The 27,786-nt window shown below is 33.5% G+C and overlaps 1 protein-coding gene across 2 annotated transcripts; it reads left to right on the top strand.

Annotated features, from left to right (window-relative positions):
• LOC129810394 (uncharacterized) lies at positions 1-27,685 on the top strand. Of its 2 annotated transcripts, none has more exons than XM_055860842.1 (5): positions 1-739; positions 25,067-25,489; positions 26,034-26,268; positions 26,672-27,201; positions 27,294-27,685. In XM_055860842.1, exons 2-5 carry the CDS (start codon positions 25,074-25,076, stop codon positions 27,373-27,375), a joined length of 1,263 nt encoding a protein of 420 aa, XP_055716817.1. In that variant the 5' UTR covers positions 1-739; positions 25,067-25,073; the 3' UTR covers positions 27,376-27,685. The 2 variants fall into 2 exon arrangements, with proteins under 2 accessions (XP_055716817.1, XP_055716818.1); XM_055860843.1 differs by having other exon boundaries at positions 65-739; positions 27,297-27,685.
• Positions 27,686-27,786: the final 101 nt, after the last annotated feature.

Genomic DNA, 27,786 nt, shown 5'->3' with positions numbered 1-27,786 from the left:
TTCCCAGGTGAGTTGGAGTTGGAGTTCCTCAGCAACCAATCTTCAGCTGCTCGCGAGTGTCTTCAGTTCACCACCAGCCACCGATGGAGTGACACCATATACTGTTGCGATTCCCTCGTAGATATTCTCTTTTCGCGCGCAAACAAATCGACTGCGCAACTATTGGGGCCTGTTTCTTTTTTTTTTGCGTAAAAGAACTCCCTTGATGGTCTCTCAGGCATCGCGAGATACCTGTCCAATTGAAAGTTTCGCGTGTGCTGCATTGTTGTTCGCGGTTGAGAAAATTCACCGAAAATATTGTGAAACAACCCGAAAAAAGTGAGGCAAAGAGAGAACTACCACGAAAGAGGGCTCGATCGCGAAATCCAAACCAGGAGGACTGCGCCAGGTGGAACAAAAGGTGACCAAGAAAAGTCCACACGCTGCAAATCACCCGCATTGCGAATAATGTGAATCTGAGATTGGAAATAAATCTCACGTGAGACTTTTGTGAATGCAATTAATAATTGATATTGCCTTTTGGAGGCATTGTTCCAACAATCAAAGTGGAAGAAACACCTTCTTTGTGTGATTTTAACAGTGAGATGGAAAAACGTCTGGGAAATTGTGTGATTTAGTGGAATTCTTCGTGTGGAAAAGTCACAGTGCTTTTTCGAGGACATTCCTTAGAAGTCATCAATATTCCCACAAAAGAAGGATCTTTGTAATTTTTATAATTAATTGAAAATAAAATAGAAAGGTAAGATTTATTCTCAACCTGATCGAACACTTACTTTATCTCCCTGATCCACTTTTTTTTCTGTACATGCTCAAAGTCCATAAAATCTTCCGTAATTTCACACTTTGAAGAGGAATCGCACTATTGCCCAGTGAAACGTATTTTCAATTAATGTATTACCTCTTTCATTTGTTTATGCAAATTTAATTGTTTTATACTGCATCTCTTCTCCATCATACAATGTCTGCAGAAGTAACAAAGAAAATGCAAGAAAAATAGTTCATCATTAATTTCTTCTTTCGCCCCCGGTAAAAAGATCAGTAAAACTTCCACTTTGTAATTTCCGGGAAGAGTGAGAAAAATCTTTAGAGGGAATAAATAATATTCTATGATTTTTCTTTAAATGCATTTATAGTTTGCAAAATTCCGACAGGATGGAAAAAATTTTATTGCTCATAGTCAAGGAGAAAATAACATAAAATATTCTTCTTCACAGGAAGTTATATTAGAAGTTATTCACAGGAAATTGTTACGGATCTATTAAAGACAAACTTTCAATTCTTAGATTAAAAAAAGCTTAAAGTTGTAAGCTAAATATTGAGTATCAAAATTCAAAATTTCGAATTTTGAATTTAAGGCTAATGACACTTCATAAATTGTGATTTTGCCTCAAATTGCAAAATTTAAAGGTTTAAAAGAGTTTTCCGACTAGTTTTAGAATTAAAGAAAACCTAAAGAATCCATATTTTGGAAGTTTGTCATATTTTAGCTTAAACTCTTAAAGAAATTTGACACTATTTTAAAATAATAAAACTTTATCGGAGAACGCAATTCCGCTTTCAAAGACTAATAAAGATCTGCCTCTTTATTTGTATCAGAATTGAGGAAATTAACTTCAAAAGAGACCGACCATAGGAAACCTTTTAGTACAAGTTATAGAACATTTTTTCTCTATGGAAGCTCAAATTTACCAAATTGTTCTAGAGTCATAACGCAAGGTTTAATATGAGAAAAAAGAGCTGGCAAAGCATCCCAAGCTTTGCGAATTGCTTGAACTCGTGACTTAGATGCTATACCTCAAAAATACTTATGCATTATTTACCCTTTACCGGTTCTAGCCGATTTGAACCAATCATAAATCAGTTAAAAAAATCCCTCAAAACAGTTTTAAGGACAATAAAATTCATTTTTAGACAAAAAATACTTATCGGTTCATAACCGGTTCATTACCGATTCACAACCGATTTGGACTGATTTATAAATCACTCAAAACATTTCCCAAAATAAATTAGGAGTAATCTTATAGCCTCTACACACTAGAGAAATTTATGTCCATATTGAAGCTAATTCCTTACGCTTGTGTAGGAAAAACTCTTCAATATGGACATACATTTCTTTAATGAGTAGAGGCTATAATAAGGCAAAATACCCTTACTCGACCGCGTGTCAATGAATTTGTCACTGGTTCGTATTATTCATGGAATGATTGAGCTATAAATGTTAGATCATACGCAAAATATCAGAGCAAATATAAATAAATTGAATAAATAAATCTACCGGTCGAACGAGGGCACTTTACCTTAAATCAATTTGATTGGAACGATTCAGTTTTATCGTAAATTTCTGGACTTTTTCAACGAGCGCAAACATGATACCATTCGAATGAGAAATACGCTCTTTTAACTTTTGACCTTGAAATATCATTTTTATAGGTATGATTCAACGGTATTTTCGTATAAGGATGAAATGCCTGCCTGGATAATAACTAAAACATATCCAAAAATTAAAAAAATCATGGTTTGGAGGGGTAAAGGAGGAGTAGGGAAAAAAGAAAGGCATCTTAACGATCCTTGGGTCGACTTAAGGGGGGGGGGCTAAGATCCCAAGTCGCTATCTGTAATCGTTTGGCCTCTAGACCTGGGAACAGCCGGATGGACAAACAGCATGATAGAGGAATTATATATAGTGCTCTCTCTCTGGAGTTCGAGCAGTAAATATACAAGCCATTAAAAGTTTCTATAAGATTCTCGAAACTGATCGATTGTTGGTCTCTCTAATTTTTCAGTTTAAAGTTCATAAAACATGCATTCCTTGTCTTCTGATTTATTTTACTACAAAAAATGTAAAAAAAAGAATGTAATTTTTAATTTGTAAATTGTTTTGGTCTAAAATGTGTGATGAGACCATATAAAAATCAATTTTGGTTAATGAATCCATTTTAGTCAGTAACAAACTACACCTAAAGTCATTGTAGCATTAAACTGAAAATTTCGGGTTTATAAGTTCCTAATTTCCTCTATGCCAAGAATATTTTACTATATTCTGGTGTTTAATTCTCAGATACATCTTTTAGACCAGGAAAATTTCATTAAATCAAAATTCACATTTCCTTGTGAAACCCAGGGAGTGAATATGTCTGCCACTCACGGTACACTTTGAGTGTGATCCGCGCGATCTTGGAAACTGATCGCGCGATCTTCCGATCTGCCACACACGGTACACTCGCTTACCATTACTTATTCACCCCCTGGTAAAATCTTTCGTATATATCCATTAGGGCGTTTCAACTAGGAAAAAATTTTTTTGGCACTATTCTCACGGTGCTGTATTTGATGAGACAAGAAAGTTTTTCTTCTACGACCATATAATCAGACGCTGTTTAGAGGTGGCTGAACGACCCTCTCTGTAGAACAAATTTCTGATTTTTCCGGATTTTACACTACAGAGAGGGTCGTTCAGCCACCTCTAAACGGCGTCTGATCATATGGTCGTCGAAGAAAAACTTTCTTGTCTCATCAAATACAGCACCGTGAGAATAGTGCCAAAAAATTTTTTTCCTAGTTGAAACGCCCTACTGTCCATCTCTCTCATTGGTACTTAAAATTAGATTCAACCAAATTTGATTTTGTTGTGATATTTAAAAAAAGAAGAATATTGTAAAAAATTGGCATAGACTTATTATGCAAAGCGTTGGAGAAAGAAGAAGATGTGAAATTTGATTTCATAAAATTTTACTGATCTAAAAGACGTACTGAAGTCATTATAATCAATGTGATTTCTATTTTATGTATCAAATTTCATTTTAAATGCTCTGGCACACCTTTTAAATCAGGAAAATTTCATGAAATCAATATTCACATCTATTTTTCTCAAACGTTTCGCACTCTTTGTCTTCTTTCGAGCATCTCAACAAATTCAATTTAGTTCAATTTAATTTTGAGTTCCAAGAAGTGGAATAGAGATACTGAAACATTTGAATAGCAAAAGAATGTAAATTTCATGAAATTTTCTTGATTTAAAAAATGTGTCGTAGACTTCACTAATAATTTTTAATGAAATACTGTTCAGTTCAGAGTACTACAACCAGCATAATACAGGTTCTAAATGGGTTAATCTAAAAGAAATTTGAGTATCTCAATAGCAACTTGAAACCATTGCAGAATCGTGTTTAGTAGGGTCAGAGTTGTAGAACTGAAGACACAGAAGATGTTTCTCAAATGGTCTATAAGTCTTTAAAAAAAAATGACTGTAACAGCTCGTCTTATAGTGAAATGACCCCTTTTGGTAACAAGAGGCACACGATGGAGATCACGTGGCGAAAGAAGAGCAAGACAGTGATCAAGAAGATCGAGTAAATTCACTCAATCGCGCGTGTTACGTAAGAAAATCAGCACAAGAAGCAATTGGCATTGACATTGGGAGTCATCGATCAATGATCTAGTAAGAGGAAACTCTCTTTTACCTCCATGGAGTACATCATGTGCGAGTCTGTGAGTGTCTATTCAGCACCTGAGAGAGAAATGCCAAGAGAGTAGCATAAAGCACCATTGAGATCGACGTGAGTTTGTGCAGATCAAATGGTCACGATTTTGCATAACACGGTAACAAATTACGTTAGGATCTTTGAGAACTAACAAAAATACTCTTTTCTCTCTCTCGGGCCAGAATAAGAGTTGAAAAGCACGAGGAAAATGTGAAAAAGAATCGAGGTTAGAAATCCAGTGAAACGACCTCAAATCACAAATTCTGCATATTCTCTCCACCTAAACACCTTTAGAATCACAAATAAATAAATATATTTCCAGTCAATAGAGAGATCGAAAGAAAATGCCAAAGGCTATAGAACATTCAGAAATAGGGACTGAGAGAAATTCAAGACAAAATATTGTCTACTCCTCATTCCTTTCATCGAGAGAATGAGAATTAATCATAAATTATGAGATGAATTCTTTAAGACAAGTCTAAGCAATTCTTGTATCATTAATTTTTGGCACTATCGGCACTATATCTGTAGATAAAAAAACGTAAAAAAATAACAAATGATTTTTAAATACTTAACCCATTGGAGACTATCGTATTAAACATGAGCTAGGGGACTAGGGGATTTTTCAATATGTTTTTAATGAATTTGACCCATTTTAATAGTTAGTCCAATGATTTAAGATTTCTGAAAAAATAACCATGGACCAAATCTATTACGAACATAGAAGAAAAACTGATTGTCCGAAGCTTGAGTTGTTCGAAGGTATCGTACCTTCCCCTAAACGATTTTGGATAATTTACTTCTGCACATAATGATGTGAGAAAAATACAGCCGGACAAAGGTAAAAAATATTTTGTTGCACTTTTCTCGTTTCGCAGAAAGTTATGCAAGTTTCGTGCACGAAGTTACGCACAAAAAGTGTGACATCGCTTCGATTTTGATAATATTTTCCTTTATTTTCTTTTCTCATATGAATTCTGGCTGAAGAACTAATTTCTGAAATAGTTACACTATTTAAAAAAAAATGATAATAGATAGATAGATAGATAGATATTTATTGTCATCAATATGTATGTAGGGGAGACCGGGGAGGTTTGGGACACTTTTTCATGTTTTGACTTTGAGACACTATTCCAAAAAACTACGGTAGTGTATTACAATTTTATGTGGTCTATAGGATACTTATGGGTATTGACTTTATAAAAAGTACTCGATAGAACTTGGAAAACAACTGAGTTTTCTTGGAGAAGATGAAATATTTTACTACTTAACGCTTTGTCCCAAACCTCCCCGATGTGGGGCAGTATGGGACGCAAAAGGTGATGTTTGGGACGCGTTTTTTCTCGCATAATTTGTATTACTGGAACACGTTAATTAATTTTAAATACCAGATTAAAAATATTTCTGATAGAAATAAAAATGTTTCATCTTTTATTTACACTTAGAAATTAATATCAATTTTATTTGTACAGTAGAGTCATTTTTTGTCAATCAATTATTTAAAGTATTTTCTTATTATTTTCCATCTACCTTTCTTTTCTTTTTTTATTCTAAATATTGCAATCATTATTAAATTCCTCAGGCGAGTAGATTTTCTTGCAACTCTTAGTTTTGAACTCATTGATGGATTCCTGCTTGATTTTACAACAACTGCATTGTACCTGTTTTCTCATTATTTCTCTGAATTACCTCTCGCCTTGCCTTTTCTGGAGAACTTGTTCGAGAAATTTTCGAAAAAAATAGTTTTTAACTAGATTGGGCAAAGATCGAATATCCTCTGAGAAGAAATTAATGATTCCCAAGACATTGATGGTTTAATTGTCCCTGTAGTTAGAGAAATTTGCTCCACTGGTAAACTTTGCACAAGAGGGAGATTTCCAGTAGAAACTGGGCATTACTCTCCATTTTTACAATTAAAAATTGCACGCCACCTACAATCTTGTCGAAAATCAACGTCCCATTCATCCCCATTCAGGTGTCCCAAACATCCCCACGTGTAGTTTTGGTATTTAAAACCTTTATGTAAAAAACAAGATCGTATAATCTCTGGAACTTTTATAAAAATATGTTCCCAGATTACACTGCTACCTAATGAGATAAAAAAGTTTTGATTATATATCGCTAATATAAAATGCAAAGATGAAAACTGAGACGTCAAAATATACTATTTTTATCAATTTTTAAGAAAGTGTTCACATAATTAAAACAATAAAACTGAGGATATCCATTCTTTTAATCAAGATACATCTTAATATTGCCTACGATACAGTAATGGTTAAATCCCATTTATTTCAAAAATTAATTGAAAAATCGCCTTGTCCCACGCTACCCCTGTCAATTGTTTTTAAGATAAATCATCCAAATTAAGTTGTCGTTAAGACGTATTTTTGATTGTGTCCCAATAATCATATACTGATCATTAAGGAACTAATTCTAATTTATAATTTACTACGTCTAATACATTGTTGTAGTCAGTAATTTCCATGATATATTGTAGCTTTTTCTGGTTCTCTGATTAAGGAAAACTGGGGCACCACCGATCACGGGGTAGTACTAAACACTGCGATTTTTTAATCAGATATTAGACTTCAGAAGACAAGACCTATAGGGCATAATAGGCACTATAGGGGTGCTTTTTCACTGAAAAAAAATCCAAGTAGTTTAGAAATTAAAATTAGTGTTCGGTGCTACCCCATGTTAGCTAGAGTTAAGACTTTCAAGGCATTCAAAACATAGGCCAATTAGCAAAATCTTGAATTGAAGTTTTTTGCAAGATTAAGCATATCGACCGCTCAGAATAAGAAACAAATAACTCGTAGTAAGCAGATTTGACAGAAGAGCGATTTGAAGCTGAGATTTTACATGCAGAGTATAGGATTTTTGAAATTTAAAATCTATATAACTTTGAAAATAGTTAACTTTCAAGTATAATATTCACAGTGAAGGTAAAGGGTATAAAGAAGTATCCAAAAAGCGAATTAAATAAACAATTTTTATAAAATTAAACTGAGTTGTTCCACTTATTTTCTGACAAGTAGATATGGACAATGGTCAACAAATAAATAACTGTAACTGTGTTATCACACTTGCACATTAAAATTTTAATATGATTCACATTAATTGTCGCTGGTGAGAGTTCAAATGTGTAATTTGTGTATTTGAATAATTTTATATTCAAAATTTGATCTATTTGTTGATAAAAAGGTAGACTTGGTCCGCAAAATTTGATATAAATTGATTTATAGCATTAATGCGAAAAATTAATGCGATTTTCTCTTTAATTTTTTAATGTGAAAAATATTTATGCTTTAGGTAAATTTAAACTTATTTTTGCAGGCCAAGTCCACTTCTTTAACAATAAATAGAAAACCCCCTTATTATTAAGTGACTCAAAGACACAAATGACATATTTGAACGCTCACAAGCAACAATTAATGTAAATCACATTAAAATTTTAATGTGCAAGTGTGATGACGCCGTAATAATTACATTAGGAAATTCTAAAGTTAAAATGAGATTCTATTAGAAATCTTGAACATAAATTGCAACAAAATCTTCATAAGACTCCTACACTTTTGATATATCAATTGTGGATAAAATGTATGGTTTTTTTTTTGCAAGCACGTTTTGCCAGTTCAATCACGAGAATTATTGTGTGTGATTTCGAGGGATCACGAGAAGAAGGAAAAAATATATAGAGTCAAAGAATGGAATCACGCCTGATAACGGGATTTAAAATGATTCCAACTTATTATTTTCTTCATCTTCAAGACACATCAGAAGGAAGAATTGTTGAACAAAAGCAAGTATTAGATGTGTACAAGAACCTATTGAATTTCATGATCAGGAAATTCACAATTTATTTTGATTCTATACCTCAGTGTGGTGTATATATGTCTACCCTAGGAAAATGTGGCGCCTTCTTGAGTTCTTGAGCTTCATCTCCTCCCACCAATGATCCCATGATCTGGGACTCACTCATTAACCATCGAACACCTCTCCCGTGCGATGGAATTAATGAGGATGGGGATATAATGAGGGAGATTAATCCAATAACACGCCAGAACACACACTGTCCGCAATTAATCATCGGTGAGTGAAGATTAGAGAGCCAGAGAGAATCTACCTAGAATGTGGAGCATATGAATGAAATTCTTAATGACCCGAACTAATTATCACGTTTCGCGTTGATTTTCTACCGTCCTCAACCATCTGGTGGCTCTTCCAGGCATTGAAGCACATTCACGTACCAGTCCAGTCAATCAATTTGTCTTCCCACACGCTTTCATGTACCTTTTTTCTGTGCCACTAATATGGAATCCACTTCTGTTTGCAATAAGCCTTTTTGTTTTGGGAAGCCAGAAAGGCACGATTCCAAACCGGATATTAATCAAGAATGTTTGTTATGAAATCAACACGGAAAATAATTGCCTGAATAGAGTATTAACGGAAAGAAGAGCTTCGTCATGAGAACATTCTTACTGAATTAATAACCTTAATCTATTTGTCTTATCAGAGTCAAAACCCCTTTTCAAGTACATATGTAATTTTATTTTGAATTTTTAATCTAATGTTTGGAATTTAACTGAAACATATTTTGTAATAATATTTCAACATGTTAAAACATTAGTATATGATAATAGACGATAAAGCAAACAATTAAATGATTATTCTGTCATATTACTCTTTTTATGCTGCTTTTAAAATTTCTGGGTTTATCGTGTGAATTGCAAAGACACTCTTATTTTCATTGCTCGTACTCAGAAAGAGAGAAATACATAATCAGTTGATTTTTTGATAAACTCTACCCCATGGCTTAAAAAATTACGTGACTAAACATTGAGAGATCAGAACTTGTGGTTTTAAGGGGCATAACCTTAGTTTTTCCGATTCTGCCCTACTTAAAAAAATCTATTTTGGAAAATTTCAACGAGGATGAATTTTAGCCCTTCACACTTCGAATCATATTTTTTCAAGGATTTTCAAGGTCAAATCTGAAGGACAAATTTAGTTGATGTGTTTTTCGTTCAGTTCTTTTGTAAGCAAATTAGATTCTTCTTTATATTCCAAATTAGTTTGAACATTAAAAAATCCATAATGTATCGGAAGTTTTATAAACCGCAAAGTTTAGGTAGGTAACAAAATATCTTGTGAAACTACAACAACTACAAAGAAAGGGTTAATCATGTAAGCAAGAGTTTAAAAAAGAATGTAAATTTTATGAGATTATAATTGTGTGAATGGATTTTCAAAAACTACACATTCAATTAAAATGCGAAAACAACATTAAAGTCTATGAATTTTATATTACTAAGTCCGAGCAATTTGCAAAGTTGTTTAATTCACATTTTCGTCACAAAGTCGTCATACTTAATGAGATGATAAAGTTTTATATTTTGAATTATGATCATAACTGTAGGAACTCGAACTTATGTCTCTGATAAAGTAGTTATCCTTCGACTTGGGTGAAGATCACCAACAACAAGTTTAAAAGTTAATTCATTTTTAACTTAACCATTGTCGCGATAACTCAGTCTGAAATAAGGTACAGTTCTTATTAAACTAACAAAATGATAGTAATTAAAATTTCAATTCTGGCTTTGAGCCTCGTAATTACCACCGCAAGTATCAATCGGTGAGTTTTGTTTTTGTTCACCCACGTTCCAGAGTAGTTCCCTGGCTTAACTTACTAATTAATACAAATAGATTTTCCTGGACATTGCTGGTTGAAAGATTTTCAACAGGCTGTGAAAGGTGGTGAAGAATGGATAGACCGTGAAAATTTTGCAAAATATCTCTGGTATGCTCATGATTATTCTTATGGTATCGTTAAATGTGGAATTAGTCCACCTACACCTTGTCCGATCTTTCCTGGTGATAAAACTAAGGCTTTCCCAGATTGCTGTCCATATATTACCTGCGACTAACTTAAATAAAACATAAAATTTCTTTCATATATTTATTCATTTGCAGTTTAATTTACCCTCTTTACCGTGTAAACAGACGGAATTTCCACGGGAATTCCCACGAGCAAATGGTAAATTTGCTATACAAGCGCCCTCTGCAAAAGTGCACGAAACTGCCCGAATGTCTTGAAATATTTTGAATTTAAAATGGAAATTTTCCGTTGGAGGGTGAAATATTCAATTTTCTAAAATGGAAAAAAGCTATCTCGCTCGAGATAGCTTTTTGCTTCCGGAGAATTCCGAAAATTTAATTTGGAGTGTTTTTAAGCAAATAATATATGAAAAAACATGTAAAATCTCCTGTAGTGATCAAAACATTGATTTTAAAAGCAAATTTGAAATCGAATAATAATACTATAATAATTTTGAAAGGATTAGTGTTTCTGGATTAAATTAAATATTCATCAATAACATTTCAGAAGAGGTTTAAATGATTGGAAAGGCAGATTCAAAATTTATCTTTTTCAATAAATCCCATTATTAAAAAATGTAAAGAATATAATAATGTAGATAAGGAAATACAAAGAATAGTAAGAACTATCGAAGTTCACTGATGAAAATTATAGCCAGAAACCATATAAACTGCCTTTTCGGATATAAAATATTACTTCAATATTTTTTATTGTTTACTTTTTTTTAGAAATAAAATTTTAAAATATTTTACAGTCTTCTTGTTTTTTTAAAACAATTTGTATTCAATTATTATACATTTAACTAATTTTTGTAAACATCTCTGTTCCGAATGAATTGACTGCTTGGTCACCCAGGGATATTTTATACATTTTCTTCCAACACTTTATAAAATTTTAAATTATCAGCACTACAATTAAACGAAAATTAATCAATAGGTCCTATCAGCAAAGATATCCAAAGCCTGTCGTTGATTTATCCACTTTAATTGGGGGTTTTGACAAGATATTTACGCTATAACAACGTTTCTAATCATTTCTCGAGAAATTTTAAAAGATTTTCCATGAAATGTATTAATAGATAATATTACTAATATCCTTGTGGTATAATAAAGCCACTTTAATAAAATAAAGTACGTAAAATATCTTCTAAATACACATTGTTTTAAGGCATTTTTAAGGTATTTAAGGTCTTTTGAATATTCTTGGTCAACAAATTTATTAAAGTTTTGGTTAGTAATTAAAATTTCTAAATAGAGGTTCAACCCAGTTACCGAAGGTCCCAAAATTATTAATAAAAAGCAATTTTAGTAATTTTTACAAATTTGGTGGATTGCTTTCTATAATAATATAAAATGATTACAGTGTTTAGTGTGATAGGTCTTAAACTTTTTAATAATTTTAATGTTGATTAATTATGTTCCTAACCACCAATATTCCAAACAGCCTTTGACTCAGAAGTTATTTTTTCTTCTCTCTCAAATTCAGCCTGAATTACCTAACCTACCTAGAGAAATTGTAACAACTGATATTGTAATTTAAAACATACCACAGGTAAAGAGTTTTCCGTAGTTTTATTCTGGAGGTTAGAATCGATGCTAAGTCGGCGATGACCGTATGGGAGAGAGGCAAATAGATTAAAATGAGACGAAAATAAAGTAAGTTGAATTAAAATTAAATAGATTGCATTGTAACAAATATCGAAATACGACTAATGTTAATATGGTCAATTTTAATTTTTTTTTTAAATTTGTATTAAAAAATTATGATTTTACAATACTTTAAATATTAAGACAAAACTTTGAGAGATATAAACTTATGGTTTTAGGGGGACATGAGCTTAATTATACTCATTCTGCTCTTTTCAGAAATACTTTTATGGATGTACCAAGAAGGAATTATTTTGTTTAATAGCTCTTAACACTGTGAATAGTACTTTTCAAAGATATTCAAGGTCAAATCTACTATCGAGTTTCTCAATCAGCTATTTTGTAAATTAATTGGATTCTTCTTTAAATTCTAGATTAGTTTCAACAGGAATAATTCCATAATGAGCCAAAGATTTTCTTAACCGGAAAGTTTAAACAGTTTACTAAATTTTTCGTGAAACTGACAAGATAGGGTAATGAAGTGAACAGAACCCGAGCAATTTGCGAAGTTATTTAATTCATATTTTGGAGCTTTATGTGTCCAAAATAAACAAAAAAGTCATCATAAATTGATAAGATTTTGCTTTCGTAGTGGTCAAATCTGCGGCAATTCAATCTATCTCTGATAGAAAAAAGTAATTGATGTCCTTCGACTTGGGTGAAGATCACCAACTCAGAGTTGACAAATTTACAATGCAATTCATTTTTAACTCGACCATCGTCGTGATAACTCAATCAGTAATACAGTTCTTATAAAAACTAACAAAATGGCAGTAATTAAAATTTCAACATTGGTTCTGTGCCTCGTAATTGCGATTAATGCACAATTAATAATAAATCGGCATCCACCAAGCACTAATCCTGGTGAGTTTACTTGTTGTTCACATTGTTCCAGAGTATAGTTCCCTGACTTAACATTACTAATTGATACAAACAGATTTTCCTGGACATTGCTGGTTAAAAGATCTTCAACACGCTGTGAGAGGTGGTGAAGAATGGACAGATCGGGAAAATTGTGTGAGATATTCCTGCTATGCTAACGATTTTTCTTACGAAATTGACAAATGTGAAATTAGTCCATCTACACATTGTCCGACCTTACCTGGTGATAAAACTAAGGATTTTCCAGGTTGCTGTCCCTACACTACCTGCAATCAGTCTTAATAAACTCTGTACATATTGTATCCTATACGCAAAGGTCTCTAAAATCTTAATAAAAAGCAATTTTAGTAATTTTTCAAAATCAAATGGATTATTTTCTCCTTCAGTCCTTAGTAAAAATTTTCCCAAAAATCTTGTCTAATAAGAAATTAGAGAAATTAAATCATATGATTAAATCTTAGATTTGAGGAATCGTGTAAATGTAATCCCTTAACTAAAGCAAAGGTGTAAATGAAATTTTAGAACTGTTTTATTCAAAGTAAACTTGTTATTTTAAAATTGAGTCAACGATACGACGTGCTGCTTGTTTTACTGAATTAATTGTTATGATTTATGATGGTAAATAATCAATTTTTTTAATTTTGACAAGTAATATGAGTGATATGATTGATTGATAAATTAAATTTTTCCTCTTTTCTATATCATTAAAAAAAATCATTATTAAAATTTTCCAATTTTTTTGTCTGGAGAATGTACATTTTTTATAATATTTTATTTCTCCGATAAAAATTAGCTTGGTATTATTGAATGGCGTAATATGTATATGTATACCTTTTTAGAAGCATTGCAGGGGCCTCTCGGCATTTCATTTTTTCATACGTTTTTGCATAGAGGCACTGAAAACTATTGGCAAGTTTCTTCCTAAAAAGAATTGACTTATCAGTCTGATATATTTCGAAATCGTGCATTAAAAGCTATCTAAAAATACATATTTCATAATGTTCGCCAAAATTATACAAGAACTACGAGCAAATTTGTTTAAGTCGCAGTGCAATAGCTTCAACATTTTTAGAAGGAAAAGTGAAAAATAGCTTCACTTTTTATTAGGCATGATGGGCCCTTGAGCATTGAGTACCTATTTTAGCAATAAATTTTCTATTTTATTGTTTTCTTTGACGTAATTATTTTGAGTTTTTCGGCTAATTTTTGCATGTTTAAAGTCCATACACTATATAAGATTAACTTTTAGGACAAAGTATCATATCAACATACTTGAACATTCGCTTCAACACACTGAAAAAAAATAAAGAACTGCGAGTGATTCAAAAATGACTCCCTAATGGCCTCTGCATACTAGAGAAATTTATGTCAATATTGAATAAAATGCACTCCGCTTATGTAGGAAAAACTCTTCAGTATGGAATTAAATTTCTCTTGTGTTGAGGCCATTAGACAATTTTCTTCATATGGAAATAAATTTTTCAAGTGTGTATGCGCTTTTAAGTCAAATAAAACAAGTTTCAAACTGCTCGTAAATAGACAATGTGTTCTATTTAATTCATGTTTAACAATGAAATGGTACAATTTTTGTGGAGAAGTATGTAGATCAGTTGCAAGAAAATTTAGGGCAGCAATCTGGATAATTTTTTGTGTTATCGATAGGTGTGATTGTACAAGATGGGGGTGGACTTAGTAAACCACATCCGACAATTTCATAGGAGAAGTCGTCAGAGCAGGAAATTTTCTCACATTTTTCACGATTAGTCCACTCTTCGCCACTTTTCACAGCCTGTTTGAGGTCCTCCACCCAGCAATGTCCAGGAAATTCTATTTTGTAACAATTACAAAAGTAATAAAAGAAAATCTCTAGTAATGTGAAGGGCGAAACTCACCAGGATTCGTGCTAGTTGGATGATTCACAACATATCCGGCAATAAGACTTACAGCGGATAGAACCAGGAATGCAATTTTTATCACTGACATTGTATTAAAATTTTTAGAAAATGGAGAGAAACACTTTTACTGATATAACCACGGCCACGGTCAAGTTAGAAATGATTTTAAATGGAAGATTTCAGCTGATTTGGTAGTCTTCACTAAAAGCGAAGGACGACTACTTTCGCTATCAGAAATTTGATTTGCCCCCACTCTCATGGTGAAAAAATACATGCTAATATTGCTGATAAATAGTAATAAATAAACACCCCAGTATATTTAATTAAGACAAGTTATGAGTTTAGACTCTTTATGGTGATTAGAAATATTATTTTTTTTTAAATCGTAGACCGGCCGGAAAATTTTTGGTTTATTGCATAACCGGCGTACCAGATGCGTCATCCCGTATCTATGAGTCTAACACGGTCTTCTGGCTACAGTTCGACACCAGTTCCTGAAGGTCTCAATAACTTAAAAAGTAACTATTAAATTAAATTTTGAAAATCTAGTAAATCATTTGCCCTTAATAATCCAATTCGGATTCGAATTTTCCAAAAATAAAATCGTAACTAATAAGAAATTAGAAAGGTTAAGCCATATGCATAAGCCTTACACGGTTTCAGACCGGTGATTTAGCCCAGTTCCCAAAGGTCCCGAAATTCTACATAATAAGAATTTTAGTGGTTTTTCAAAATATAATTGATCATTGGTCTTAATTCCTAATCCTAACTGAATGGTTTTCTAAAAAATCTTCGACTGATAGAAAAATAGAGACCTTAAGCTATATGGCTAAGCCTTAGGTCTGAAAACCATATAAAATTCAGGTTTCATATTGAAGGTTTATCTCAGCTTTCGGAGGTCTCGAAATTCTAAATAATAAGCTATTTTATTGATTTTTCAATCAGTGAATCATTCACTCTTATTAACCAGCCGTAAGTCAAAATTTTCCTAGAAACTTGCTTAGTAAAAACTTTCAGAAGTAAAACCACATTGCTATACCCTGTCTAAAACCCCGAATAAGCAGTTAGATTTAAACAGTTTAAACCTATTAAGTTAAAAATAAATTACGAAAATCTCAAAATATTCATCTTGGGTTAAATAAATGAAAAGAGCAATAACAAATTCCCCTGTGCAGTAGATATATACAATGTTATATTTTAATCGTCAATGAGGTACACAAATTCAGGAGATAAATTGATCAGTTGCATGACATTTTAGGACAGCAATCTGGGTGGTCCTTGGTCTTATCACCAGGAATGATTGAACAAGAAGTAGGTACATTTAAGAGACCACAGCCACCAATCTTATATGAGAAGTCCTCTGCAGAGCATGAGTATTTTAAACAATTCTCACGGTCCGTCCATTCTTCGCCACCTTTCACAGCTTTTTTGAAGCTCTTCAGCCAGCAATGCCCAGGAAAATCTGTTTGTGAAATTTTGAACTTTATATAGAATCCTGCGTAGACTCTTAACTTAAAACTTACCGGGGTTCGTGCTTGGTGGATGGATACCAACTTGTCCAGCAATCACAATCGCAAGGCAAAGAATTAAGAAAGAAATTTTACCCACTGCCATATTCTTTTTCGTTTTTTAAACAGTAACAAAATTGGGATATAACCACGACGGCGGTCAAGTTTGAAATGATGTAATTTGCAAACTTTCCAACTGATTTGATGATCTGCACCAAAATCGAAGGATAACCACTATTACTCTCCAAAATGGTTATATTTAACGTGATCCAATAGAAGTGATTTAAAAAAGAATAAACCAAGTAATATGAAATCTTGTTTAACATAAAAGTTTCCAACGAGTCAATATATATAATATATACTATTATTATTATATATTTTTATATTATTAATATTATATATATATATATATATATATATATATATATATATATATATATGTATATATATATATATATATATATATATAGTGATATATAGAGAAGATACTTGATATATAGGGGAAACTGGGGCACCACCAAACACTGGGTAGCAACAAACACTGCGAATTTTTACTCGGATATTCCACTTCAGAGGATAAGACTTATAGAAATTTATAGGCATTATAGGAATGCTTGCCCACTGAAGAAATGGTCGAAACAGTCCAAGTAGTTTAGAAATAAAACTTAGTGTTTGGTGCTAGCCCGTGCTTGGTGGTGCCCCAGTTTCCCCTATATGCTTGAATATTATGGCATTATTTTTTTCATTATTGTCCTACATTGAACAGTATCAGAACAATTAATCAAACATTAACAGCATTAACAGGTCAATTAATCAAAAATTTCTCAGTAAAAATCACACTGTTTAAAATAAAATTTGTAATAGACTTTCATTTTTCAATAAAATATTTTAATTAAAAGAAAATTAATTTGATAAGTTGTTATTTTAATATCATGATTTTCAGATAGTTTATAAGTTTTTAATTGTCCATTTATTATATATATTTTCACTATTATATAGCGAAAAAAATTACTACCTATCATTTTTTTTGACGAACAAACCACCCGATTCATCCTCTACAAAGAATATTTTTTAAATTTATTCTCATAAAATCTATTCTTATAAATTTATTCTCTTTCTTAAGCAACTATTACGTATGAGGAAGAACCAATATTTATAAACTCCATTTGATTCATGTGAGATAATTCAACGACCTGAAGGTCGTATTTAACAAAATTTTAAGACTAGTGAAAAATTAAAATCAGTTTTATTTGTTTACTTTCCATTGATGATAGGAATAACTGGAATAACAGATTAAAGTTCAAAGATAAGGCAGCCACCCTCGGTTATTTTGTATTTCAATGTATAATCACCATAGAGTACGATTAGAAATCTTAACAGTATTTTTATACCTCCCCTCCATATATGTATATTTTTTAAGTTTTTCAAATCACAATCGCGTCCTATAAGCATGGGAAGCTCTTGAATCTATATAGGGGAGACCGGGACAGAATTAGTCAAGTATAATATTAGATAGTGATATTTTATAGCCTTCGAAGAAACATTGAGGAAACCACTCTTTATTCGAAGTATATACTTCCCGTCCTATTCATTGAAATATTTATCAGCCTCATACAAACATTTTTTGTACAAATTTCATTTGGTGGCTAATTCTACCCCGGTCTCCCGTACAATATTTTAGTCCGACTTAATCGTGATGTTTTGACGACTTCTTTTCTGATGCTAATGACTCGTCTGTTAGTTTATTAAGAACTTTTCCCTCAAACTATGTGACCGAGACACACATTTGGAGTGGAAATAAAAAAAAGAAGTATACTGACAAATGGTTAACGGTTTGAAAAATATTTCTTGCAAGACGTTCCAAAGAGGTGGCACTCAAAAATGCCTCACTTGATATTCATTTACCAATGCGCGCACTCAACATTTTGCTTAATAACAGTTATACAAATTAGAAGATTTTTCCACAAACTGACACAAAAAAGTAGGTTTTGTCAATTTTTGCTTCTTCCTGCTAATTTTAGCCTTCTTCCCAAGTTCATAAGATGAAGTGGGAAAAGCCTTTCTTAAATGATATTGTAAGCTGCATTACGAGAAGCTACATCAACTCTATCTAATTAATCTTTAATGACCAATTGTTTAGAGGCTATAGTTTTTTTATCCCTCGGTCTTTCTCTCTCATGGGCACTCTTACGGGTTCTTTCCCGCCAGATTTCTTGTGCAATTCGTATGAGCATTCAGAGCGTGATTAATCGCCATGTGTACAGGAATGATGTTGAATGTGGCCACAAATCAATAAAATTATCATCACGCACTCGGCATATGAGTCAAGAAGATGCTGAGATGATCATCCCGAAGAAGCTGCCGGTGAAATCACTTCCGTCCATTATGCATCGTCTTTTAAGACCCCATCCGTGGACACGCGAGAAAAAGGCGATTAAGCCTCCCCAGGGAGTAACAGTACATCTCATAGGGAATTCGAACGTTCCTAAGTCATTGATTGAATTATTGGTATTGTGCCCAATAATGAATAAATTGTTGGATTTTTCTTTTCAAAGTCTTTCTCCCCCTTTCTCCCATCCAAAGAGAAATAAATTCAATTGCTTTTCGTGGCTCTGACATTGAAGGCATACCTTGGGAGAAAGATGAGAAAAATTCCGTAATGTTACGCTTCATGGTGAAATTATGATCTAACTGTCGTGGATTATTGAATTCTTAAAGCATCTTCCTGACCACAGTGATTCACCAAGCACGCAAATCAGATTGCGATGTTGAAAATTGTGAAAAGAGTTTCCTGCATATTCATATCAATTTGGCGACTCAAAATTGCTCAAGTTCAACAATCGAGAACAATGACTGGCGCAGAGATGATTAGAGCCAATTTATCAGCCAAGAAACGCGATCGTGTTAATTAGAGTTGATGGATCTTGAGGAAGTCAAAGTTGCGCTTTAATCTCAATCTTGGGAGAATGAATCAATTGATTTGTATGCAAAAACGCTGAGGTACTTTCGTAGAGAGAATTTCAATTGAGAATTAACCGTTTAGTCCCCTGAATTGTGTGTGCTTCTGCCGAAAATTGAAGGTGGTTCCGTGACCCAATTCTCGCTGCTATCAACGATGGTACACTTATTCTCTCGGCTGTTCTTCTTCACCAAATTATACTCAAAGTGCTAACTGTTCCTCTGTCGACAAAACACCATCCTCTCTGATGCGAAGACAGATCTCTGGGAAGCCACCAATAAAACCACTACAATGAGTCCGCAACTTCTTTAAAGCCACACACATTTAGTGCCATAACTCAACGGCGTTAATTAATTGGGATGAATAACGTAATTCAACGCTTAAATTTAAAAAGCGTAACGTGCATAAAATGCCTCATATACCTTCCCGTATTGCACCTTTATGATCGCAAACAAGAAAAAAATGTTATTTCAAAGGAGAATGGTCAAAAGTATATGGGCGCTGGTCCCGGAATCGCCACAAACGAGAATAGGCGCATTTTGTAGGTACTGATATAACATTGAAAAATTGCCGGGACCCAGGACCATAAACGCTGGGAGTCCTTGTAAAAATGCCTTTATCCTTTCGATAAATCGCTGTTTTGACAACGAATTACGCAAGAACGGCTAAAGTGATCTTGATGAAATTCGGTATAGGGTCACTGTATGACTTAAAGTTTTTATCCATGCATATCACCCCCTCCCCCCACCCTCCATTCTGATAGCCCCCATACAAAATGGGGGCGCTTTACCTTATAACTCCTTTCCAAGAGGAGGTATAAAGCTGAAATTGGGTAAGGGAACAAAGCTTAGGGAAGACTTCTAAACCATGTATAATATCTCCCTCCATTGGCCCCCTTTCTGGTAGCTCTCATACAAAATGAGAGCATTTCACCTTATAACTCCTTTCTGAGAAAAGATAGGAAGTTGAAATACAGCATGAAAACAAGGCTTAAAAAAGACTTTTTAACCATACTGACCAAACTCTTCCTCCATCACCCCTTCTGGTAGCCCCCATACAAAATAAGACTATTTTACCTTATAACTCCTTTCTAAGAGGAGGCAGAAATCTGTAATTCGACTAGATGTTTATAAATGCACATAAAATCTAGAAAATTATTGTTAACATTATTAGTTATTCATTTTTTTTTCATTCTTTTACAAACCAACTACTTCTTCTCAGAAAGGAGGTCAAAATGCTCTCATTTTGTATAGGATTACTAGAAGGGGTGGTGGAGGAGCGGGTTAACATGCATGGTTGAAAAGTCTTCTATAAGTATTGTTCTCTTATTGAATATCAGCTTTCTACATCGTCTTAGAAAGGAGTTATAAGGTAAAGCGCCCCCATTTTGTATGAGGGCTACCAGAACGGAGGGTGGAGGGAGGGGGTGGTATGCATAAATAAAAAGTTTAAAACATGCAGTGACCCTATACCGAATTTCATCAAGATCACTTTAGCAGTTCTTGTATAATTCGTAGTCAAAACAACGATTTTTTGGAAGGATAAAGGCCTTTTTTACAAGGACTCCCAGCGTTTATCGTCCTGGGTCCCGGCATTTTTCTCAACCTTATATCAATATTTTCAAAATGCGTCTACTCTAATGCGTGTATGAAGATGAACCAGCGCCCATATACTTTTGATCATTCTTCATCATTGTAAAAAATAGTTTTTATGCTCTAGAACTGTTCCTCCATGGTTTAGAACATTGATCCCAGAACAAAAGTTGTTACCTATACTAATGTCTATCCAATGACATAGGTCCCGTTCGTGGCGATTCCGGGACTGGATTTGACCATTCTCCTTTACGAAGAAAGAATTGAATTCCAATCTTGTCTATACGGGCGACAGGGAACTCTAAATAAAATTTAAAAAAAATCAAGTTCAAAGACAATAGATCTTACGAAAAACTATTTGTTTTTAGCAAATCAGTAGAAAAGTGAAATGGTCCATATCTTCATTATGTTAGTGTATCTAACACAAAAGCAGAAAACGATTTATGGTGCAATTTAACAAAGGAACAATATAAAACTTTCCAGAGATGTTTTCCAGTCACCAAAAATTACAGTGATTTCAAAGAATTAATTTCCCACAAAAAAATTAAATGGTCTCCAATCAAAAACTGGTCTTCAAAAGACTCTGAAGCCTTATTTTTGAAAGTCATTCTTTTCTGCCAAATGAGTGACTCGAAATCGTGCATTATTGAATGAAAAAAGGTGGAATTAGAGAAAGATAAACAATAAACATTTTTATAGTAACCACATTTCTTTCATTTCTCACAAGAAGGAATCTTTGAAATTTATGGAAAAAAAATAACATACCCAATGCTTTTACACATTTTCACTATGTTTCTGTTTTAAAAAATCTTCATCATGATGGCAAATGAGGAATTTTAATAATCTCATTTTCACTTTCAAACTGAATGAAATCTTTCACAAATTAACGATCTTTTTGGTTACTCAACATTATATAAAAATCAACGCATTTTCATTAAGATTAGGCCATATAAAACGATAAATTGCATATTTAAAATTTGTTTTTAATTGCTTATGAATATTCAACTAGAATGACCACCTGTGTGTACAATATATTAAACCCTCCAGCATAAGTCTTTTTCTCTGCGTATCATGAGATCCTGTGTCTAACTCTTTTTACTTTATTATTGTTAAAACGAATTAGGAACTCTGATGACTATGATAGCTAAATTAAATAAAGGTGTATTTTAAAAATCAATAAGCATTGACAAGAAAATCTGAGTATAGCACGTTAATTGTTGTTTACAAATTAATTTAAGACAATTGACAAAATAAATCAGGTAATCTTGCAGAATATTTTTATTTGCCTTGCAAATTTAGCAAAACTTAGATTTATTGCATAAGCTAAAAGTGATTAAATATTTGGGTGTAGGTCAAAATTCCAAAAGCCAAAATCCCGAATTCTTAAAAGTGTCATAGGTACTCCCACGATTGCACTCGTGCTTTCTGGAGGCAACGGGAAATTTTCTGTGTCCTGGGAAATTATTCTACACATTATCCTCTACAGTAGACTCTCACTCAATCGGCTCTTTTTCAATCGGGCGTCAAATTTTGTTGACAATTTTCACGCTTAATTATGAAGCTAATTCGCTCAAATTCGCTGTAGTTCTTCCTATTTTATCGTGATTCTTTATAATTGAGTGCTTTTTGTGGAATTCACAAAGGCTTTGACGCTCAATTCTATCGCTAAACCGGATGACATTTCGCCCCATATTCCCGATTGAGAGAGTCTACTGTATATAATATCATCCCTTTCAGGATTTGAACATTCGGAATTTTGAATTTCGGGATTTTGGATGCGTCCGTAATATTTAATCAAAGATATGGTGTGAAATTGTCTACGGATATTGAAAAAAATATAAATTGTGAAAATGACGAAAAAGTATCACAAAGAAATGGTGTGTACATTAATCCCATAATAATCTTCTTCTAATAATTAATAGATCTTTCTTTGGTATATTAAAGAGTTTTCGTATTAAAAATTCAATAAACTTAATGCAGTTAAGTAGAAGATCAAAATACAAAACTAATCCGCAATTTTTTTTATAGTTTTACAATTTCAATCAGTTAGTTAAGAGCGCTGTCGTTGCGTTATCAATATATTTTCAATATCTCATAGGAAAATGTGATACGGATAATTTTAATAGATTTTTTTTCAATTGCCATATTCATTGTTCGAATCCTTAAAACTGAGCTCTATCTATGCAGAATAAATTATTTCATAAAATTGTTCCTAAAACATTTGTGAATTGCCACTGAAATTGTGAGAAATGCTGAAATGCTCGTAAATCGTATAATCCATAAAATAGTTAGTAAAAGCTTGCATACTTTGTTCGCAATTGTTCGTACATTTTTGTTTGTCTGACAAAACTTTTCGAAAAAATTATAAAATTTTATGAACATATTTTGTGTGCTTACGAACATTTACAAACAAACGTTTGTAAAAGAATGAAAAATGCTCGATAAGTGATTATTTTACGAACGGTGTATTGTAAAAAAATAACATTTACGAAATTTTTAGTAGGTTATACGATTTATAAACATTTCGTAAGTCCCGAGTAGGAATTTACAAATAAAAATTTGAATTCTTGGTCTCTTACTGTAGAATATATTAGGATTTTAAAGTTTAAGGCTTGCCGGTAATGTATTTGGTCAGAGAGTGCTTCCCCATATCTTAATGATATCTTTTGCCTAGATGGCAAGAGGTCTCCCTCTCCAGTGTAATCCTTGATGGAGAGAAGAGATATATTAAAATTGGACTTTCGGTCCTAAAGATTTCTTGTTCTTCAATAAGTTTTTATTGGCAAACGTTGCGGTCCTCAGTTGGGACCGTTAGGACCTTCCTCAGGGCCTACAAATGTAACCTTAACATTTAAGATATCCTGGTTGAGTTTCAACATTGAAGATAGGAGTATTTCCTGTAGAAAATCAAAACCGTAATAAAATCGGTCTAACAGCTTCAAAAGACCGAAATTGAGCATCAATCAAATTTGAGTACCAATCAAAATCAAATATTTACCAATTTACCAAAATTTAATCAAATACCGGTTATGAACCGGTTCATAACCGGTAACTACTTTTTTATCCTAAAATCAGTTTTATTATTCCTGCTATTTTGTTTAGTTTAAATCGGTTGTGAACCTGTATAATTGTTGCAAAAGTATTTTAAAAGTATAACATCTAATTGACGAGATCAAACATTTCGCAGAGCATGAGACGTTTTGCCACTCCTTTTTACTGATAGTTTATGCAGTGCTATAAAAATACAATATTCTTAAGAATTACGAACCAAAAGCAGATCATATTGCCGCTGGTTTGATTTTTCAATTGACTGTATTAAATCAATCCTAAACTTTTAACTTAGATTTTGATTCCTTATTAATTTATCTTTTTATATTTATTTATTTATTTATCTTTATTTATCTTTTTATATTTACAGTATATTCTAGTATCGAAAGCAAAAAAAGTAAATTCCTACCATTGAGAAAAATAAAAAAAAATGAATATTTAATAATATGTCTCGAATCTAGAAAATAGGTACTTAATTGACTGCATGTGATCAAATTCAAGGAACAAAACAGTTAAAAGATTTAATGAAAGTCTATGAAGAGGGCAACTTTTGTACCCCGATTTCAACTCTGCTGATTATTTGATCTTATTTAGAGTGAAAAGTAGATTTTCATTGCATTGGTAAAAGAAAAAGTTCATTTGGTGTATTGTATTCATTGTCACTTTCAATCTTCATCCAAGTGTGATCTTTCAATTATGCACTAACGATAGAGTGTCGATAAATTGACAAGGTCAGGTGAGAGAGACGTGTCTTATCGCGGGATCATCGGCACTCATGTATTGCATAAAATAGAAATGAAGAGTCATTGAAGAATGAAATTTGAAGAGTGCGCGAAGAATGTCACTGCAAGAGATCGTAGGAAAGTTTACAAATTGGAGTGAATGTCTGATCTTTTTTGATGTTACGTCTGGGAAAATTATTATCATTGAAATGAATAAATCCAGTGAAAGAGGATAGCAAAAAAATGTTCATGGAAATGAAGACACTTTCACTGATATGGTGCTGTTTTTTTTTTCCTCTTTCGTGTGTCTACTAAATCTTCATAAAATTTTAATAAATATTTATTGAAGTGCAACTTCCTCTTTGGCATGTCTCGGGAGCACGAGGAAAAAAAACGTTTCTCAAAATATTTGATGTTTGGGAAAAAAATTCAATGTTTCTTCTCACACTTTGCAGGTAATCAATGGATTGGCCGCGAATACTCTTCGTAAGCTTCCTCATAGGTGCAACAGGTACTTCAGTTCGACCCCCACCAAATCATGTGGTTTCTATCTGTGCCAACTGCACCAGGGACTTCATGAATCTCCGACTTGATCTCGATCGTCCCTTCAAGGGAGTCGTCTTCGCAAAGGAATTTGCTGAGGAGTGTCACTCCAGAGGAAATCTCACCTCTATCATCTCCCTCAGACTACCAACTTCGGGATGCGGAGTTAGATCTGAACCCCAAGAGGATGGATCAATGGAACTCTCAGTGAGGATTGTTGTACAAATGGATGGAAAATTGCGCCAAAGTGCAGATGTAGTGAAGATCGCCAAGTGCTCTCTTCCCAGTGACATGATGAATATGAATGTGATTTCTTCACATGAAAAACCCGTGAGGTAAGGCTAAACAAGATGATCTATATGTCCTTCTGCGATGTTTTTTAATATTCACATATTCACTGAACACGCTCAACAAATAAATTTTTCACTAAGCTTTCTCATCTTTGTATAAAATTGCACCATTGAGAGATGTTACATAAATTTTGAGAGAAAATAAGAGTTTCGCGATTTTTTTTAAACTCGCGAATGTGCGATTTTGTCGATATTGATTTACACTTTAAATTGTTATTAGGAAAGGAAAATTAGCAATTTTCATGAGTTCTCTAAATACACTTTCTATATTGATAGGAAAGTATGAATAAGTTTGTGACTCACCATTCGTAAACATTAGTTCATTCACGAATTAATGAATGGATTGATTGCTGCACCTAACATTTTGGTAAAATTGTTCAGAGACTGAAGGAATTCCTTTCATAAATATTTGATAAAAACAATTTTGTCTCAGAAAATGCTTCTTGATTTGAAAAAACTGATTTCCTTGAAAATTTTGTGAAATTCCTTGAAATTATATTAATTCCGGAGAATCTCTTCCTTCCGCCAGAAACGGACGTATGAAGACTGATATCGCAGGATCGTCGAGAGTACGAGTCTGGCTGGAGCTAGGAGGAAGCGGTGGAACAGGATCAGTTGAAGTTGGTCAAGCCACGACGCTCGGTGTCCGAGCCATTCTTCCAGGAAGTGTAGGGGTCCGTGTGGTTGACTGCATAGCACTCGATGGATTGGGTGAAGCTTCCCAGAAGCTTCTAGATGAAAGAGGATGCCCCATCGATGAACAGGTGAGCTCTCGAAAAGGAGGGAGAATTTCACTTTTTTACGACGCATGAAGAGTCAGAGAAAGAGTCAGAAATTTGCATTACAAACTTTCTGATCTTGAAAACATTTTTCTCTTTTGTATACCATCACCCTATTTCCTCGCGCCCTTCCTCACTCATCGAGGAGAGATTAATAATTCAACGAGACGTGGGAGATTTTTTTTATGCTCTCCAATTGTTTCAACACAAATATTTTCATCTCATTGCCAAAGAGGAGAAAAATACTCTTCAATTATCCATTGTTAAGACAAAGAGATACAATTGTGACGATTGGGAGTACTTTTCTTGGCATGTGTGCAGTGGAGGAAATAGTGGAATCTGGATATACTCTCGTTTTTAAGTCATCTATTCACATTCTCTTTCACAGGTGATGCCGGCACTTCTGGTGCGATTCCGTCCAATTGAGGAGGGTTGGTCCAAGCCGCACAAGGATGATCTTGTGGAGAAACTCTTCCAGACAACCTTTCCTGCCTTCAAATTTCCCGATCGGGAACATCTTCATGTCTCCTGTGGGGTCCAACTGTGTCGCGGAAGATGCCCCAAAGTTGACTGTAGGCGCCGAGATGAGAGATTTATCCTGCCCAGCGAGAGGCATCTAGCCAGAATTGAAGTGTTCAACTCTCTGGCCGTCTCAGCACCACAGATTGAGTTAGATTCCCGAACAAGGGGTGATCGAAGAGGCAATATGACCCTGGAACAGTATCAGAAACTCAAGAAGATGCGCTCGGAAGGGACCCTCTGCCTCTCCCAATCCTTCCTAGCGCTCTCTTTCTGCATCTTGGGTGTCATCTTTCTCGTCGCCATTATCGTGGCATTGTGCTGCCTTCTCAGATCACGAATGCAGAACAATCATGGAAGTTCCTATCGCACTTCAGGAGCCAGCATATTCTCATCGAGGTGAGTGACAGATTACAATTATGAGCATTACACTCGTCAATTAATTCAAATTTGCTAATCATTTATTGTATTTCCATATCTTTCGTTCTCAGTAGCTCCGGATCCCAGTCACGCTTCGGCAGCAAACTCCTCATTCCCTACTCTGGCTCTCTCCCATACGGAAGAGTATACTGAACGGCTTTCTTTCGCTCTTGGACAGCATTCCCCACAAAGACTGATCTCTTCTAGTACATAAAAATGCATGCATATCAATTTTTTATGCATAATCTTATAAGTAACTCTCCTTTATAGTGCTTTTCTTTGAATTTTTTAATCTTCTATCGGTGCTGGCGGGAAATCAAACCTGTGGGTAAGAGGTGGGAGTGTGCCTTTTGGCACCTTCCAAATTGGGGTCTATCTTATAGTAAACACAATACAAAAACCATGTAAGATTAATGTAATTAGATGAATAATTGTGATAAGAAAAATAAACAAATATTCCGAATAATGTGTTGTTTGTTCGCTGTTCTCATTATTATAAAAAAACATTACATTTCATGAGCCGTTATGAACAATCTTAAATTGACTATAACAAGTGGGTTTATC

This window comes from Phlebotomus papatasi, chromosome 1 (assembly GCF_024763615.1).
Source record: "Phlebotomus papatasi isolate M1 chromosome 1, Ppap_2.1, whole genome shotgun sequence".
Lineage (NCBI taxonomy): Eukaryota > Metazoa > Arthropoda > Insecta > Diptera > Psychodidae > Phlebotomus > Phlebotomus papatasi.
Note: the sequence above shows the minus strand (reverse complement) of the source record. Positions and strands in the feature narration are given on the sequence as shown.

What these genes read in the sequence shown, in the direction of transcription:
- LOC129810394 (XM_055860842.1), top strand. Translation starts at nt 25,074, where the DNA reads ATGGATTGGCCGCGAATACTCTTCGTAAGCTTCCTCATAGGTGCAACA. An exon ending in TCACATGAAAAACCCGTGAG is followed by an intron (nt 25,490 to 26,033) that starts GTAAGGCTAAAC and finishes TCCTTCCGCCAG; the next exon opens with AAACGGACGTATGAAGACTG. An exon ending in GCCAGCATATTCTCATCGAG is followed by an intron (nt 27,202 to 27,293) that starts GTGAGTGACAGA and finishes TTTCGTTCTCAG; the next exon opens with TAGCTCCGGATCCCAGTCAC.